This window comes from Ambystoma mexicanum, chromosome 9 (assembly GCF_040938575.1).
Source record: "Ambystoma mexicanum isolate Mex_15411 chromosome 9, UKY_AmexF1_1, whole genome shotgun sequence".
Lineage (NCBI taxonomy): Eukaryota > Metazoa > Chordata > Amphibia > Caudata > Ambystomatidae > Ambystoma > Ambystoma mexicanum.
This window is the reverse complement of record NC_090931.1, coordinates 919398503-919418100: the sequence shown is the minus strand read 5'-3', so window position 1 is coordinate 919418100 and position 19598 is coordinate 919398503. Positions and strand designations below refer to the sequence as shown.

Below are 19598 nucleotides of genomic sequence, written 5' to 3'. Positions count from 1 at the left end.
GTTTGTAACAAAGCTCCAACACAGTTCTTTGTGACTCCAACTTAACAGAAAGGTCCAACACTCCAGTGGTATAAATTATCTTTGTCAGGATGCTTTGCCACAACTTATTTCTGAAGATGTATGACACTTCTGCAGCAGTTTTATCCAGTACTTTCTTTAGCAATCAAAGTCTTCCAGAATAACTTGTTAATATTTCACAGTACTTCCTCAACTTCTACTTGGTTTACACCCATGCCAGGCCTGCTACTTCAAAGGTTCGCTGATCGGATATACTCCTCTGACCGAACAGTAATTCACAAACAAGTGCCTCTGTGGTTAAGATCAGCTTCCAACAGCTTTGCAGTTTTCATTACTTTACAACAGACTTTAAGCAATTCTTCAGGGAAAGGGATTGACATTGGTGCTCTTTTGCACTTTACAAATCCTCTGCAAGTTATGCTCCTCTCCTTCTGAACCTTTTCCAGAAGGGCAGCCTTCTTGCTACATTTGTTTCCCCACTGCGTTATCAACCAAACACAGAAATGTATATGGTTTTATTTTGCCTCTTCCTTGGCTTTGGCAATGTGGGTTTGTACCAGCGTTTGTCTTATGCTTCTTCAAATATGGGCAATAAGCTTTACAATCATTGGAACTCATTAGTCCCGCCTGCTTTTGGAAATATCTGTTGGTTTTAAATTGCCACAATTTTACTTCATTTTGGCTTGGGTTATGGTTGTCTACATTAGGTTTTAAAAGTATTGTCCCATCATATTGCTGGGTTCTCAATAAACCTGCATTCTTAAAGACAGTTATTTGGTTTAGAAAATTAATACTTTCTCAGGTTTCTGATAGTTCGGTATTCAAAATTGCCTTCGGTATTACTTTCACTCCCACGCAAGGGTTTTCTACTCTGGAAACGGCAGTATCGAGCAGGTGAGCAGTCTCGGAGTGCTCTGGGGTCACCATCAGCTGGTGAACTCACCGAGTAAGGCATGCGCATACGATTCCCTTGTGGCTCACAGGCACTCTGCTTCAGTGGCTCGGCAGCGGCGTATTACAGGGCATTGGTGACGCACCAGCTGGGAAAGGAGGTGAAAGAAGCTGAAGCACAATACAAATCCAGCCGCTCAAGAAAGTACGAGTGCTCTGGAAAATTAGAGGCCAACTAGAGAACCATACTGCGGACTGGATTGCCCAGTCACTACTACACACGAAACAGTCCTACTACATCCACGGGGGCAAGGCGAACAGATTTCTATCCACAAAACTGAGAAAAACGAAAAGCCCGGAATTGCATAGCACAACTGAACGACGAGCATGGAAAACACACAGCGGAGCATGACAAATCTGAAATCATGAAACGTTTCCATGAGGCACTCCTAAGTAGTGAGAGCCTTGATCCAGCACAGCAAATCCCTTATATCAGCTCTCCCCCTACATCAGATTGCAGAACAAGACAGACAGTCTCGAGAGCCCGATCTCAGCACAGGAGGTCAGTGATGCAATTTCAGCCCTGCCGGCAAATAAAGCTCCAGGCCCAGATGGTCTCGGCAATGGGTACTACAAGACTTTCCGTACTCAGTTACTTGGGCCGCTGACAAGGCTATATAAACACAATCAGAGAAGAGGGGAGAGTAACAGCCGATATGGGAAGGTCCATGACCATACTGCCCTTGAAACAGGGAAAGGATCCCCACAATTGTGCGAGTTATCGCCCTATCGCGTTGCTGAACACTGACACAAAAATCTACACGAAGATGTTAGCCACCCGACTGATGAAAAACATCCCGTACATAATACACAATGACCAGGTGGGGGTTAATCACAGACCGCCATACACAGGATGTCAGGAGAGCTCTAGACGTAATAGCTGCGGGGCGACTGACACATCAAGAGTTTGCAGTAGCCACCCTGGACGCCACCCGGGTTTTCGATAGCATGGACTGGCGATACCTGAAATTGATCTTGGAACACTTTGGATGTGGCCCAGAGTCAACTATGATGGTGCTGGCCAACTATCAAACCCGGTCAACAAGCTTCATGATCAATGGTCAGAGCACGGATTTCGAGGAGATCAGAAGAGGCACGAGACAGGGGTGCCCACTCTCGCCCTTGATATTTGCGATGGCAATGGAACCATGCCCAACACAGTTCCGACAAGACGCCAGCATCAAGGGTGTGAGGATCGGTCCGGGGACCCATAAAGGTCTCTGGGTTCTCCATTAAGTTCTCTAAATCAAAAGCTATGAATATCACGGAAAGGAGGGACGTGAAACGCTGGAGAAGATGTTCCCGATCTGGGTGAAGGACTCACTGGAATACCTGGGGATCCACCTCGCCAGAGAACTAAAACAAGCTTTTGCGGACGAACATAACACCTCTATGTAAGCAGCTCCAGGATGACCTGCTCTGATGGGAGACTCAGGACCTGTCATGGTTTGCCCTCATAACTGCAGTAAAAATTACCATCCTCCCTCGTGTTCTCTATGTGATGGGTTCAATCCCGGTGCCCATCCCTCCAGCCAAGACGAGAGTTGCAAAAAGCAATATTCAAATTCATATGGCAAGGTAAAAAGCACAGGATCCAAAAACAAATCCTAATGCGTCCCCCCCTACTAGGGGGTCTAGGAGTAACAGATAGGAATAGGTACATATTAGCTGCACAACTTGCTCCAATGCTGCGATGGGCAAGACCTGAGAACCACAAAGGGTGGTGTAGAATAGAACAGTCAGCCTCGGCGACTCCTCCAATAACCTTGTTGGGCCCGAGAAAGAGGGGGAGCGCTACTGGAATCGACAAAATGGTCGCTACAAAGCTGGGACGAAGCCCGGAAAAAGGAACGCATCCCGCAAGGACTGGGCCCATACACACCGCTGATGCACAATACAGACTTTACACCGGACTTTCAGAGAAAGGACTGGGTAGGCTGGTACGGCCCCAAGACCCTGACCCTGAGGGACATGTACAAAGATGGTTCCCCACTACCCTTCACAGACTGCCAGCAGAAATTCAGCATAAGGGGAAAAGGAGCGCTACAGATACGTGCAAATAAGGCACTGGATAACCCACCCAACAGTGAAGAGGGCGGGCATACGGTCACCGTCAAATTTAAAGCATTTGAAGGCAAAAAGTCTCATCGAACTGAAAGGTATGAACACAAGAGTGGTTCTGAACATTAACAATCTATGGAGAATGTACTCATTTGTTGAACCTGTATGCCTTCGACCCAAAAATAAAGTTGTTTAAAAAAAAAAAAAAAAAAAAAAAAAAAAATCACATTATAAAGTTTTAGTAGAAGATATGTTCCAAAACGACATTTTCCAGTCAAGGGACATTTTTAAGGATGCTAAACGCACCTCGTATCTTAGACTCATAATCGTGTAACTCGTAGCAAGATGCGAAACGCTTTTCCACAGTTTTCCTTCAATGTGTTCCCAATTGATTCACAGCGAGTTAGGAATGGTATGATGTCCATAATGGAGAAGGGCACTACTTTGGCCTTGTATAACTTTAATAGAGGACTGGTGGAGACCTTACAATAGGTTGAGTATATTTTTTTCATTTGCACACAACATTTTATGACTTTAACATTCAGATCTAGTTCATGAGCACTTTTTTACTGTGTGGACTGTACCTTGATACCTAGATCGGTGAGATATTTTACTATTGGGATTATCTGATTATTTAGTAACCATTTGTAATTTGCTTTTCTGACACCATGATTCTTAAATATCCGAAAGCATCTGCCTTACCCCGGCCACATGAGAAGGGTCGTAGGCCCGGTTTTCTGGGGGAATCATCACGGATTCATCACAGAGTGGCGGGTACTGCCAAGATGTTCCAGTGCCTGTTTGGGAGAACAAGCTCTGATCAACCAATTGTCTAGGTAGGGAAAGATGTGAATCCCTCTCGTCAGATTCACTGCCACCACCGCCATCAACTTCGTGAAGACCCTTGGGGCAGAGGTTAGCACAAAAGGATATACTCAAAATAAATGTATTGTTAGAACTGCCAATAGCAAAGCACAGGTACTTTGTGCTTGGGATGAATATGCACATCAAAGTAAGCATCTGAAGATCGAGTGACATCATCCAGTCTGGGAACTGAAGGGTTTGGAGGATCTGTGAAAGAGTGACCATTTTGAATTTGTTTATTCCTGAGGAACTTGTTCAAGCGCCTCAGGTCCAAAATGGGTTACAGTCATCCATCTTTCTTGGGAATCAGGAAATAGGTGGAGTACCAACCCTGGTATTGTTCTGGTACAGGTACCTTCTCCACGGTACCTTTCTCCAACAGGGAAAGAATCTCATGTAGAAGGAGCAGATCTGGTTGCTGAATAGATTGGTCACTTGAGGGACAATCGGGGGGGGGGATGAGTCTTTGCAGAAAGGGAAGATAGTAGCAGTGGGCCACTGTCTGAAGTGCCCATGCATCTGAAGTAATGAGATGCCATTCTTGCAGAAGGTGGGTCAATCTGCCTTCCACCTGGGTTCTGTGTGCAAAGTGCTCAGAGTTTTTAGGGCCATCACTGTGGCAGAGGGCAATGAGGACATTGCTGCCCGAGCAGTTTTTTTCCTTCACGGCCTCTGGGTAGCCGGACTTCTTCCTCTTTGGCTGATAGAAGAGTAATCATGAAAGGAGCACCGTCTACAAGATTGCGAAGGCGGGTGTTGTAGCAGCTGATGAATGGCTTCCCACAAAGATTTTGCTGCAGCCTTTGAAGCTTTAATAGACTGTCATCCGCCTTTGGTCCAAATAGGTTCCAGGAACCTTTACTGGACAACGGGGGAACCCACACTTGCGCAACCAAGCAAATCTACTGATCACAGCACTACAGTCTATACATCGTCCAATGTAGTTCGACGCATCTAGGCCTGACTAAAGGGATTGAATAGAGGCCTCTTTACCATCATTAATGAGATTATTGAACCAATCTCTCATCTCACCTTCAATGTTTTCTGCAACTTGGGAAATTACATTCCATAATGTATAGGAGTATTATGCCAAAGCACAAGATGCATTAATGGCTTTTAATGCCATGATTCCAGCACAGAGTACCTTTTTTTACTTCTTCACCAACTCCTTGCTCAGAGCCGGAGTGGTGTCTGGTTTTCGCCAGGTTTCCAAAATGTTTTTTTTTTAAATTTTTTTAAAAAAAATTTAAGAGTTTTATGGAACGGCTGCGCAAGCTCCTTAGGAGACAGTCTCTCTAAGTTGTCTAAGATTATCTTGAGTAATCTCCTTTGCAGGACGGCCCCAACCCAAACATTCAATCATCCTGTTCATTACCATTCTATAGGCTGCATTAGGGTGAGAATGGACATCTGTCGTGTCAAATTCAAGCTCAGGGGGTATTCAAACCACTGGCTTTCTTCAGACAAACTGCTAGGTCATCTAGAGGGGATTTCAACTCTTCTGGAATACTAGGGGTTCCAAAATGCTCATACCCGAAGGGTACGATGTCTTCCACAACATCTTTCTTGAACATTGACCCAACAGTCTTCAACTGAGGTTTGAAGCTTGAAGATCGCACAGAGGTGGACATTGAAGGGCCCTTTGACCTGGATTCTTTAGAGGAGGAAGTCACAGAAGCCTTTGGCTTCAGTGTTGTCTCAGTGGTCAATGCTGTCGGCGCTACCGATGATATTCAAGAGGACATCCCCGAGGTCCTTAGACTCTGGCTTTTGGGTGCACGGGTCAAAGCCTTATTCCTTTCTCTGACAGTTTTGGAAGATGCAGTGGATTAATAGCTCTTTTGAGGAGCAGCCGCCTTCGAGAAAACATCCAACATCTTTTCCCTGATGGGCTGAGGCAGAATTATCTGGAAAACGTACCCGACACTTCTGGGGCGAGGAGTCCGAGGATGAGGAACGATGGCATTGTTCGTTAGACTTCTTGCGTGAGGACAAAGAAAAAGAGAGACAGGAATCTGTTGGTGAGAGTCTACCTTTGAAGATTTTCTCTTTGAAGGTGTGGAAGACAGGGACTTGGATACCGAGTGACTTAGGGCAAGCTTCGACATGCTCTGCTTCGAGGCCTTACTAGTCATTTCGCAGGAGCTGCATTCGATGACTTCATGTTGTTTGATGAGGCACCAGAGACAAATCCTGTGCAGATCAACTATCAACATTTGAGTCACAGTCCGCACATCTTTTAAAGCCTGTTTTTGGCATAGACATCGTAAACAATCACAAAAAAAGAATTACGGCATTAGTCGAAGAAAATTGCAGCAGCGAATCGACCCATTCAGAGAGCATGATGTGCATGCACCAAAACAGAACTGAGGCAATGGGCGGGGTGCATGCTATTTATACCATCATAAATGTCACGTCCTGACGTGGGAATGGTAACCGTCGAGGGACATCGACTCGATGCTGCACAGCACCCTTTGCTGTCGACATTTTCTGAGTCTGCAGAGCAGGATACAAATACCTAAAATTAGGAATTCACGGGAGGACACAACATTAGAATTATGCTTTTAATTTTGTTACTCTGTATAGAGAATTCATAAACCAAATCTGGACTACCCAGTTTCTTATTGAACTCGAGTTGGTTTCTCTAACCACACTAATGAACTTATAAATTAGGTTTGGTTTTGTTTTGTACATATGGGATTCCTATATTGTTTGTTTCTTTACCTTTATTGCAGATCCGCCCTAATGAAGGCTCTGGCCCAAATTCATTGGCACCTGTGATCTGTCTGCTTCAAACACAAGCAAGCTTCTTGGAAAACATAGGACTGCTAAAGAATGTTTTCAATGTCTCTCTTAAATTAACAAATACTAGATTATATAATCAGAATGTTTTTTATATAACCAACACTGAACACACAGCACCCGAGCATGTAGCTCTGGTATTTTTTTATTGACTCTCCCAATGGTGCATGTGCATTTTGGGTATCTGTTTTGCTTATAATATAATTTAATCTTTCCTATTTAAATTCTTAAAGAATCCCATCATGAGGAAAAGCTTTCCTGGATAGATTTTGCTACTGGTACAACTTATGAACAGTACAAGCCCAAGGCTCTTCCTGATCCATCTAAAAGTTAGCGTTAAGGCAGTGTTGAACCACCCTGTTTTGATGGACCAACAACCACTGACCTTAATGAGGGACTAACACACACAACAGAATGGGAAGCTATGTATATAACGTAGACTGAGCAATAAGGCTTAACTCTCAGGAAGGTGTTGCAGGCTGACACACAGGTACAATTAGTCCACACACATCTCTATAAAATATACTACATTGAAATACTGAAGAAATATATACTTCATTAAAGGTAGAATACACAGTATTAAAAATATACCCATTATACTATTATAAAAAACTAATATCTAAAAAGGACTCGCCTTACCCCACAGCCTAAATGTGATTGCACTATCACAGGTAGGAACCCAACAGAAATTAACATAGATGGGGAAAACAAGATTATCACAAAATCCAACAAGCGGATAAAGCCCCCTATTGGCATGCACATTTCAGTACAGTGTACTAGAGACGCACCCCACCCCTCACATTTGTTGAAGCCCCTATATCTGGTGGTCAGCACCTAAGATATATAGGAAGGATTAGACAGAGAAAGGGACGCAGACATTTTTACCAACAGGACAAATATTCTAAAATCCATAAGGCTCACACCAACACTCCACATTAATTCGGACTCTCTAAAACATAGTATTGTAAATAATGCAAATTACTGTAGCAATATGTTTCAGGGAAAATTATTTACAGTGGCATCAAAATTAGTTACAATGCTAAAATATATTCACCATTGGAGAAATGCAGCGCATTACTTAAAAATGCATTGATAATCACAGGTAAGTACTAAAATGATCATTTTTGTCCACAGCTCACTGAACCCCTTGTGGATACAGGAAACATGTCCTTCCAAAAGAGTACATTTATGAGAGTTCCAGAACTGGTTGAAAATTCCACAGGAAACGATAGAAGGAAAGTCAATAGGCCATCCTCTTTAATGGAGGCAAGTCAGTTCTACCGCACAGGTACAGATTCTGTAGCAAACAACCCCAGGGAAGGCCAGAGGAGGAAGATGCAGCAAAGCAAGAGGACCCCCAATAGAATTCTGTGCGAAATGCGGTAGAGATTGCCTCCAAAGACTTTAGGCACTCCTGCTGGTATCTAGAATGATCAGCCACCCCATGACTCAGAGGTGGTTTCGATGGAAATGGCTCCACCAACTTGGAAAAACAAACTCGCAGGCAAATGGCTTCTTTCCTTAGGTGCGGTTTCCAGAAATCGGTACCCAGAGGCTTGCATCCTGAGCCAGCGACAATCCAGATGATCAAGCAAAGAACCAAAGGATCTTCCTACGATGTTGACCTTCATCCCTGAAGTGAAAACTCTGCCGAGAAAGACTCCAGGAACATGTGGAAACCTGCAAAGTTGTCCCACAGTGGCTTAGTGGACAAAAGATGAAGGCAGCACAGCAGCAACAAGCTCAGGGCTGGGGTAAAGGACTGGAGGTACCCTTGGACGTCCCAAGCCGAAGATCTAGTGGGTTGTTGAGGTCTTAACCCTGTTCTGGATGGTCTCAGTGGCCCACAGCAAAGCAAAATATCCTGGCAGTAAACGGTGGGTTTCAAAAATATAAGGGGCGACCCCAAATTTTTGTTATAGGGGGCGGAAACTTGCTGTGTCGAAAACAGAATATACATCACATCCTATTGTGGGCAACAGAGTCATTCCTTGTATACCCCACAGGGGAATATGCTGGAAGAAGCTCCTGTGTATAACACATACCAACTGTTTACGTCTAAAATCTGGAACATAGGAGTACTGCATAATTTTTGTTCAGAAGCATACCCATGTAGATTTATTTTGTATAAACCGGTCTTACCGATGATATAATCAAATTTGAACTAACCCACACTTTTTAAGTGTATTCATGTTAAATTGTATGCTTTACATTTATGGGAAACTGTGTAATAAAGGAGTTTGTTTTTTAAAAAGAACATACTTTGCTTAGTGCAGTATGATGTTTAGTATCTGCACTGTACCTTAAGAGAGACCACTAGACCTGTACAGAAGAGGGAGGGGTAGCTGTATACTCTAAACTTTTTTCTAGTAAACAGTGGGTGGCAGCGGTAAATGGCCCAGGCATTAGTTCAAGTGTAGTGGGCTCAACTCAGTAGATGTGGGGCGATGATAGGAGACTTCAGGAAGCCTGGACTGGGCCTAACAATGGCAAAACCAAATAACACTTCCCTGGGTGTGCCCATGCCACTTGTACCCAGACAGTATGACCAAGTATAGGCTTTAAACAGTAAAAACAAAAGGAACATGCATCTTCCAAGGAGCAGAACAGGAAACCAAGAAAGGGAAGCAGGGACCAGGAAGGGCCTTACATCCACTGCACAAAGTGATGGCTAAAGGCCAGCCCACCAATCACCAAGGGGGGCTGGAGATCAAGAGTAAGATGACCAACCACACAGGTTGGTCAGTAGAACTGCCACTCAGGCTAAGGCACCCCCACAGGTAGCGGGAGGGAGAGCGCAGGGACTTAGTCGTGCCAAAACGAGTTTAAATCAATATGGAGACTGCCACTGAGGTTTAACAAAGAGCCCACAGGGTCAGAACATACATTGTAAGGCCACCTCATAGTTGCCTGCGAACAAAAGGGGGCCATATTCTATAAAATGGCCAAGACAAGGATTTTTTAAAAATACACTGATGCCCCAATGGCTACCAAAAAGGTTGGGATAAAAACGTGGTAAAATAGCATGCCCTAAAAACTATGTAGGGTGAACATTTGGTTTAACAGGCGGTTTAGGGATGACCCAATATGATATATCTTAAATAAGCAAACAAAGGTTGCAATGGCATTGGGACGTCAGGAAAAGTCCCTCTGGCCATCTAAAAGAAGAAGTCAGTGATCAAAAATAAATTAAGGAGGCCTAAAAAGTGACCCAAGAATCCCAAAAAATAGGAAATCATAGTTGGAAATGTGTTTGACGACTCAACAGCTTAGCACACAATGCCTTCTATAGCCTGTAAATAGCTTGCTGAAACCCAACACAGTTCCCCTTTAAATAACATTCATCATCTAGCAATTATCACTACTGTCTTTGAGAATTGAAACATTATTGGAGTCTCTTACAGTAAAATTGGCATGCCAATGTGAGGGTAAAGTGGAAAGTCTCATAAAATAGGCCAAGGAATTAACTGCTGTGAACACGAATGCATTCTGCCTCTCCAGACATTACAGATGGCAAAAGGCTGAACCAGAGTGATTGAGGCAATTAGTTTCATTGTAATGCGGCATGTGCATGTGACAGGGCACTAAATAGAATACGGCAGTGTTTTTGTGTTTACCAGATCAGTTACGATGAGGAGAATTTGCAATTTCAATTTGATTGATCTGGCATTTCCACAACAATCAAACATTTTGTTTAGGTCAGGAAAATGAAATCTTAACAACCCCAGTGGGCCAGTGATCATCAAAACGTTTTCTGCATTTATCATTTGGTAGTAAGATATTGAAAGATATACAGGTTGAAAAAATGTGTGAACGTAGCCTTTCATTATTACTTGAAGTTATGAATGTTTTAAAAACTTTGACATTAAATTTAAAAAATACAGTTTCGAAGTAAACATAGGGCCATTATAAATCACCTGGGGATGCCAAGAAGGTAATCTAGGGTGACACTCAACTCGTCCATACTGGTCTGTTCCAAACACAAAGGTATGGTCAGGATGAGGCCACTGCGTCTATCCTTTCCTCCTGCAAAGAAAATCAAGGACACGAATGAAATTCCAAATCACCCAGAACGCCAACCTCAAATTGTGCTTTAATAGTCATTTAAAAGAATGTGCAAAATATGCATCAACAAATGGAACCAGGTTTGGGGGAAAGGTTACACAGTGTGAGAAAATTTCACATGAATCAGGAAATGTCTCATCAACCTTGAGCTACTGGGTCCCAAAGCGCACATGGCCTAGGTCGTAAAAAAAATAAGAAAATAATCACACTTCGCACAGGTTTAATCAAATAAATTGCAGGCAGCCTAGACAGAAACATATTTTTTGTGACCTAGATTTATATTTTCCAGAACGGTACACACATTTGTTTTCCCAAAGCAATAATCCACCAGACTCTATTATAAACCAATGGCATCTGTTAACAGTATGGTTCGCATGCTGGGAGATAACACAAACCGACAAGACATAGAACTATAAAAAAAGGGGAGGAAATGCATTGGCGGGGCAAACCGGTTTATTCCAGCTCACTCAGTCACGGAAAATAAATCACTGACGCAGTCCACCTGCAATTGCTACAAATGCTTTGGGGCCCAATCCACTCCATTAGCCGTTAATAATCGGCTCCAGATCCTATCAAATGTATGCTCTGCTCCTCTAACCCTAACCATCAACTTCTCCTGAATGCTCGGCTTTACACTTTGCAACCTGCAGAATTATTTTATTTCCCCAATTACAAGGACCCTACTCACAAACTCATTCCCCAAATGAAATGCGACACACAATCGCTCTGCGTCGACAGTACCAATGGTACATCTTGTTTTATCTGCAACCCCAATAGACACTCCACTTCCTTTTCAAGGTCAAACCAAAATGGTGCCACTTTATGGCACCAATGCATATGTTTGAGACCCCCCATTCCTCACCACATGCCCAGCATAGTCATCACCAGTCAAAATATAAACATTCACACTGGTGTCCAAATTCTGTGTAAATAGTATACCTGAAAATGTTGCAGATGTGAATGGCGAAAACATGACAGTGCTAGAAAGCACCACTGCTTTACACTCACGCCCTAATCTGCTAATTTTAGGAAATGTAACAATTAAAAAATAGTTCGAGAATTTATATTAGCTGCTTATCCTGGGGTAGCAGCCAACACTTTGATTAATCGTGATAGTATCAATGATTACAAATAGTTTCCATAATACTTATTACATTAGTAAAACCATTTTAAATATAAAGCAAATTTCAAATGTTGAGATAAATTATCTAGGTTTGTCATTCTTCTGCCGCTAAACTGACAACTGTATATATAATCAAATATTGTTTTAAATACTGAACTTTAAAAAGCTCAAAAACAGTTGAGAAATATGGGGCGCTCGTGAGCCCAACCAAGATGGCCACAAGTATGTGAGCTCCCGACCACCCTTAAAGATATCTGACAATTATCCTGACAAAGTGATGCCAGTCCGCCACGAAAATCTGCCGTGAGATCCTTGTGCGGTCTGCCCTGGAGATTCGGAGTGACAGATCAGCCTCGATTTGCTTGTGAAGTGAGGTGTTGTAGCAACGAGTGAGCCGGAGGTGGCACTCTGGGCCGCTCCATGACACCTCAACCGGGGACAACCAGAGTAGGAGACTGGTGTAGCCACAGTGTGTGGCCAAAGTGCGTGCATCAGAGTGACTTCAGCTGGCTATGGAGGGAAGGCGAAGGTGTGAGCAGAGTGCTGCGACTTCACTGCAGGCAGGGTGGTGGATCAGTGGGAGCAGGCAGGGCCTCTGTCCCGGGAACTCTACATCAGCGGCAGCCCTGCGGCTCCATCTGGGGATGTCTGAGCTGTACTGGTGGGGAGAGGGATCACGTGACTAGGTCCGCTGGGCGGCGATCCATTCACTATCAGTTGCTTTGTCGCCCGGGCAAGGTAAAAGGTGTGTTGCCACGGAGCGGGCTGAGAAGAGAAAGCTGGCGAAGAGGATCGGGTCGGGTGAGGGAGGCCTACCTACCAACCTGCCTGCCATTATCTGCACGGGATAACTGCATGTTCTGTGAGGCTGTAGCATTATTACATAGGGCTCTTAACACCAGACAATACACTCCCTGTGGACTTGTGCCGACAGCAGGATCCTCCAGAATCCCATTACAATAATGCGTGCAACCAGCACCTTGAAACAGGGTGCATGTTGGTTATAGCTCCTGTAGTTTAGACCCTGCGCGTGCATTATACAGACTTGGATATTGAGGAGTGACAACATCCAGAGGAGCAAATTATTGTCTGCAGAGCCGATCTATCAGATGCTGCCTCTCCCAATATGGGCAAAACTGAGAACAATCAATCCAAGCTCCATTTTGATACCCCCTCATCCCCCCTCTCAGAATAAGATTAAATAAGTGACAGAAGCACCTCCTGGAGGGGATCCTCCTTTGCTGGCAGCTGCCTCGAGTGAGGCTTTAAGCGACATTCGTGATATGTTCACGCAGGTACAAGCTGGGATTCAGTCTCTGAATGGTAAAATAGATACATTAATTTGTAAGGTGGACCACATTGCAGGTCCAGTTGGACAAAGATGGTGAAAGAATGGACAAGGCTGAGATGAGATTATCTGCGGTGGAGGATGAGTCTTCTACTGTGTTGCTTGAGCTCACCCAGGTTTAAAGGGCACTTAAGGAGCCAGCTGATCAGTAGGAGGGTCTGGAATCCAGATCCATGAGAAACAACCTAAGAGTTTTTGGAGCACCCGAGACAGCTAATCAAAAATCTATGGAGCTCTTGGTGGAATCCATCATACATGAGGTATACATGAGGTGTTGGGTTCCGAGGGCTTTTTTTCAGCGTTTATTGATGAAGTGCGCATCGGGTTCCCCGTGAGGGGGAGGGTGGTGGGCAAGAGGGGGGAGTCTGGGGGGAGGCCCATTCCTGGTGCGCAGGCTTGTCCAATTATAGCAAAGCTGGAGAGACTTGGTATTTCCAAGAGCAAGGGACAAAGGTGCTCCGACATAAAAAGGTGACAAGACAAAGTTTTTGCCGATTTCTCGCACAAAGTTCCTACAGACCTGCATCAATATGTAGAAAAGACTCAGAGAGAGGGGCTTGGAATATGCCATGTGATTCCCTGCAAATCGGTGAACACAACGGAAGGGCACTATTTTTTCAATCGCCTTAAGAGGCCAACAGGCCAACAGTTTTTTAGAATCTCTGTCGCGGGTTCCCAGGCGAGATGGACATGGCAGTAATCATGGCATCTCTCCATCGAGGGGTGTTGAATCATGAAGGCAGATGTTGAGCGCAATGTATATGAAGTTAGAGTTAGAAGTGGTGATGGCGACCACGTGCTAATAGAGGGTGGCAGGGTGATGGCAGGGTTCCTCTAGCGTTTGCTTATGAAGGTTGGCGTTTAGGAGGTGGGGTATATCTGGTGGGTTTGGGTTGCGTGTTGAAGGGGGTGGCTCTTTTGGGGCGTGGAGTGTTAAGGTTACAGTCAGTTTGTTGAATTGTTCTTGAGGGAACACAGACATACTGGTGTCCCAGTCACAAATTGTGGGAAATGTTGGACTACGATACGCAATTATATATCTCAATGGCCAAGGGGATGCAACGCATAACATGCAATGTACAGGGTTTAAACTGTCTGTCGAAGACTCGCAGGGTATTATTATATTTGTAGAGTAGATATTGCCTTCCTAAAACATGAGTCTCATTGTTCCCTTCAAGTGGGGGCAAGGGGATCATGGGTTGGCAAAGCCTGGGGCTGTGACAGATATTTTTAATTTTTCATCTGATCTTATTCACGCTTTTCTAGGGGGGCGGGTGTATATTTATCAATGACGGTCTGTTTTCGATTCATAGAAAAGAAGAAAGATGACAAGGGCAGAGCTCCGTTGGTCACTGGGGTTTTGCATGGGCAGTTTGTCACTAATTATTATGGACCAAATACCCACTTGCGGACACTACGCAATGGAAGAGAAGCAACTGTCTAGGCTCCCCTCTGGCGTCATAATTTGGGCCGAAGACTTTAACGAAGTAATTGACACAGATCACTTCACAAGACGACTTCTAAATTACTGAGGTTATGCGCAACTTGGGAATTTAGCGTTATTTTGAGGGTACGCCATGGAGGGGAACAAGGTTATACCAACCCACCCCCCACTACTACTCCTGCTTGACCTCTTGGCTGCCTTTGACTTGGTGGATCACCAAATTCTCTGCCAACACCTTTCATCAGCAGCTCGCCTCTCTACCGAAGCAACCGCCTGGATTTTCTCCTTTCTTTCTAACAGAAATAACTATTGCCTTATCGGCTTCGGCTCCTACAGTCCATCACATGTGGCATCCCTCAGGGCTGATGCGTCTAACCCACCTTGTACAATATTTTCACTAAACTCCTCTTCGACCGCCTCGATACCAGAGTATCTCTTACACTAACCATGTGGATGATACCCAAATCCTTCTACCCATCACAGGTGAATACTACACTAACTCCAACACACTTGGCGTGGTCTATCAAACTAACCGGGCTTGATTGGCGCTACACTCATTATGCCTCAACAACGACAAAACTGAGCTGCATCTGGTCAGATCACAATCCTTACTAAATAAACTTGACTGAGCATACATTCATTATCGAGGGTATCACCATCCCAGTCTCAAATGAAGTCCACACTCTTGGGACCTACCTGGACTCCACTCTATCATTAAATAGGCAAGTAAATGTGATGGCTTAGTCAGCGGCCTAAACCACCAAGTTAATTAGCGCTTTTCGACGATTCCTCTCTTCCGACAGCTGCATCACAATTGCAAGAGCGCTCATTGGTTCCAGGCTAGATTATTGCAACGCCTTATTCGCCGGCACCAATGCCCGCAACATCAAGCTACAGATCATACTAAACAATACACTGAGCATTTAAAAAAAGATCATATCTCTTCAGCTAGAAAAAATGCGCACTGGCTGCTGATTCGGGAGCGCATAGTGTTCAAAACGCTAGCTATCATACACCAAGATACCCATCTCGAAAGTGTAACAAAGCTCAGGACCTCCCAGGTCTACCCACACGCACCTCCTCACCACCACCCCAAGATTCAGACTTAAAAAATCAGGTCTCAGCTTTCCGGTCATTGCCGCTAAGAATTTGAATGCCCTCCCACTACCATTAAGATCGGACCACTCACACTGGGCTTCCTGTAAGCACCTTAAAACATGTCTTTTCTCACAAGATGTATAAATAAGAGGTAATGTAGCCTCCAAGCATGGCTTACTCAAACTTGTATTGCTTGCTGTTATAATTGTTTGCGAAACCATAACTAGCGCCTTGATGCCCACGGGTTTGTGCGCTATACAAATGACAAAGGACAGTATGGACTTTAAAAAATGATGGTCTGTCGAAAAGCTATCGCAGATGCAGTTAACAATTTTTTCGCAGATAATGAAAATTCTGTTCAATCGAAAGCTGTAATGTGGGAGGCATTCAAATGAATTGTTAGAGGGCAGTGCATCTTAAAGGAGGCGGGCATCTTACAAATGATCAGGAGTGAAATGGGACAAAGTGAGGCAAAGGCATGATAGATGCAAGTGGACATTGACCAAAGAGATGTTACACTGCAGCAAGCAAGGGTACAGGAAGAGCAGGATATGTTCAGGGTGCAGCTCATAGGGAGGTACAGTTCTTGCAGAGGAGGTTCGCTGCACGTCAGTATGGGGTGGATCAACGCACAGGTAGGCCGCTGGCTATAGCTGTGACGGATGAGTCATCTAAGACACATGGCTATTAAAGACAGCAGCAGGGAGATCCACTACACGGACAGAGATACCGGCTGGGTAATATGGGAGCTTTATACAAATGTATATTCCTCGCCCAATTGTGTCTCATAATTAGAGATGGACCAGTTCCTTGATCAGATCGCATTGTATTGGTTTAGGCACAAGGACATTATTGAGCAGCCCCATCACCATACAGGAGGTGCATCAAGGGATTAAGTTGCTCATGACTGGGAGGGCTCTGGGGCCTAACGGCTTTATGCCGAATTGTATAAAGCTTATGCAAATATCCTGGCCCCTCATTTATTGGCCATGCATCAGCAGGTGGTCGAGGATGGAGTACTTCCAAACACGGCGCCCAAGGCGGTGGTCACTATAATTTTGAAGCCTGGGAAGGCAGCAGACAAGTGTGCATCCTATTGGCCCATCTCGCCAATCAACCTGTATAATAAGATATTGGCTAAGATTCTGGCTGCTAGGCTGGCCCCTTTAATGTGTCAGTGTATTAAATCTGATCAATCCGGGTTCAAACCGGGCCAGTCCACATCAAATGGCCTGAGATGCATCTTTGGGTTGAGGGCAGCTGCAAACCAAGACGTTCCATTAGTGGCAGCACTGTTGGACGCCAAAAAGGCAGGCCTTTATTTACTTTGTTGAGACAGATGCGGGGTAGGCAGGAAGTTCCCATCACTGGTGTCCTTACTGTACACTTTCTCGACTGCTAGGATTAGAATTAATGGTAAATTGACCAGACCAATCCGTATGGGTAGGGGAACAAGAAGACAGGGGTGTCCTCTCGCCCCTCCTGTTTGCAATTGCTGTTGAACTCTTGGCTGAATTAATTACAGATTATCATTTGCACAGGGGAGTGCAGTTGTTTCAACATAAACTATTGGCATCATTGTATGCGGACGACACATTACTGTATTGTAAGCAACCCGGGATCCAACCCGTCTCCTATTAATGTCAGATATATTGGAATTCTGCATAATGTCGGGTTTGAAAATTCACCCATCTAAGTCGGTGCTTTTCCCGCTTACTGATCAAACGCAAAGGTTTCATGATGGGTTGAAATTCCAGTCGCACATGAAAAGTACTCCGTTTCTTGGGGTTGAAATTGCCCATTCCGGTCTTAAGGCATGAAAACTATGGGAGAGTGTTGGAACAGACTAAAGAAGCGATTGAGAGATGGATAGGACTGCCTCTGTCTCTCTAAGGTAGGTGTTACGCTCACCTGGCTCCCACAGAGGCGTCGGTCTGAACTGGACAGCTGCGGTCTCCACCAATGTGACGCGTAGGGCCGAGATGACTGACTGGACTGGCCCACCTAGCTTAGTTTGCTTGGCCCGTAGGAATATTCTTCTGTAAATGGAGAAAGGGAATTAACCACCCGTGGGGTTGAGCGTAAATCCCCCCCCCCCGCCCCTGCTGTTCTCCCCACAGATCACCTTTGTTGTGCCCTCTTATAGTCTCACCTGATGGTTTGAAAAGATGAGCTCTCCATCCTGCGTTGAGCGCAGGAGCGCGTTGATAACCAGTTGCTTCACTGGCTGGAAGGAATTGGTGAGTTCCAGAACAATATTGACTCCGAAAAGTATGTAGTTCGTAAGAGTTCACATGTCTGACTTTCACTCTTGTCCGATTCCTTGCAGTTTGCAGCTTGACCCCAGCAAAGAGTTCCTCGTGGTAGCTGACGAAGTTCAAGTAAGGATTTGGCTTATCCTACACAGTTCAATAAAATAAGGCCAGAATGTAACCTGTGGCTTGCTCCCTTATTCAGGTGTGGGGAGAAAATATGAAGTTCGGGGAATAATGCCTCCGGCGGTAAAATTAGGTAAGTCTACTGTGGTGAGAAGAGTTCCCCTCGTTTGTCCCTTCGTCTCACTTTGTTGTCCTTTTGTTCCCCTTAGGGGCCAGGGTACGGCGAGGATGCAATGGAGACTGCGCCGACCCCTGAAGAGGAATAGTACCCCCGGCGGTAATCAGGTAAGTCTATGGGGGTAGTTACTATTGCCTCTGTTTATTCCCTTGGCTCACCTTTGCTGTTATGTTCCCCTTAGGTGCCAGAGTGCGGCGGGAACGTGCAGAAGGATGCGGTGGATCGTGAGGATGCTGCGAAGGCCGGTGAGGTCAGCGCGGCACTGCAGCAGGCGAGGCGGCGCGCGTAAACTGCTTCTTTCTTCCAGCTCGAAGGCGCGGTGGATCCGGAATTCAGGTAATGATCGAAGGTTTTGCTCTTATTCTAACCTCTTCTTCTGTTCCTCCCTTTTTCTAGGAGCTGCAGACTCGAGGCGTGCGTGGCAGAAGACTGGATGCAGGCTTGCAGACACGGCGAGTGTTACGCTGCTGGATGCAGAATAACGCGAAGTGTGTGCTGCTCTTCGGGCGTGGTTTAAATATCCTCCAAAGTAGTCCCAATAAGTATTCCTCCCCAGCCCCACCAGAGTAAAAAAATAGTCCCTAGGTAAAATAGTCCCTTCCAAGCCTCATTTGACTTGGAGCTCTGCAGCATGGTCTGCATCAGGTAAGTTCTACTCTATGAGCCTGGCGCCTATGGCGCCAGGACTGACTCTCCATATGAGCCTGGCGCCATAGGCGCCAGGACCGCACCCAAACAGCCCCTAGCAGGGGTTTTTGGGCTTGCTCAAAATAACTTGATGCCTGCTTCTGGGGTTGCTGGACCTGGTCTGGTTCCCCGGGGGTAGGCATTATGACAGTAGGATATCCAAGGTCAAAATGATATGGTTACCTTGATTGTCGAACACTGGCAGTGACATTTTTTTTTCGAAGAGGTGAAAGCCATGATATCTCAATTCACAAGGGCTGGCAAGCAACCGCGAGTGAGAAGGGAGACATTGGCCACTCCCCTCGAAAAGGGGGGGGGGGGGGAATTGACGCTTCCTGACACTGAATCATACTATGAATGGGCAGAAACATCATTCTTGTCATATTGGTTTTCCCTGGACACAGACAGACAAGGTGCAGATTAAGAGAGCTTTGGCAGCTCCATCTCTTTTAAGGGCGGTAATACTTACGGCTCCACATAGGCAGACAAGACCTAGGAATATGGTGTAATTAAAGCATGGGCGCATGTAGAAGTAGGAAAAAAAAATAAATTGAGGACGGATGCGTTACCAGTGGTGCATA

At 45.1% G+C, this 19598-nt stretch overlaps 1 protein-coding gene across 5 annotated transcripts in view; it reads right to left on the bottom strand.

The window, feature by feature from the left end:
- SESTD1 (SEC14 and spectrin domain containing 1) overlaps window positions 1-19598 on the bottom strand; it is a 1198983-nt gene that overhangs the window by 1006872 nt on the left and 172513 nt on the right. For all 5 annotated transcript variants that reach the window (XM_069616097.1, XM_069616095.1, XM_069616099.1 and 2 more), the window contains one exon: window positions 10614-10722. In XM_069616097.1, coding sequence (XP_069472198.1) covers window positions 10614-10722 — 109 coding nt within the window. The remainder of the gene's footprint in view (window positions 1-10613; window positions 10723-19598) is intronic.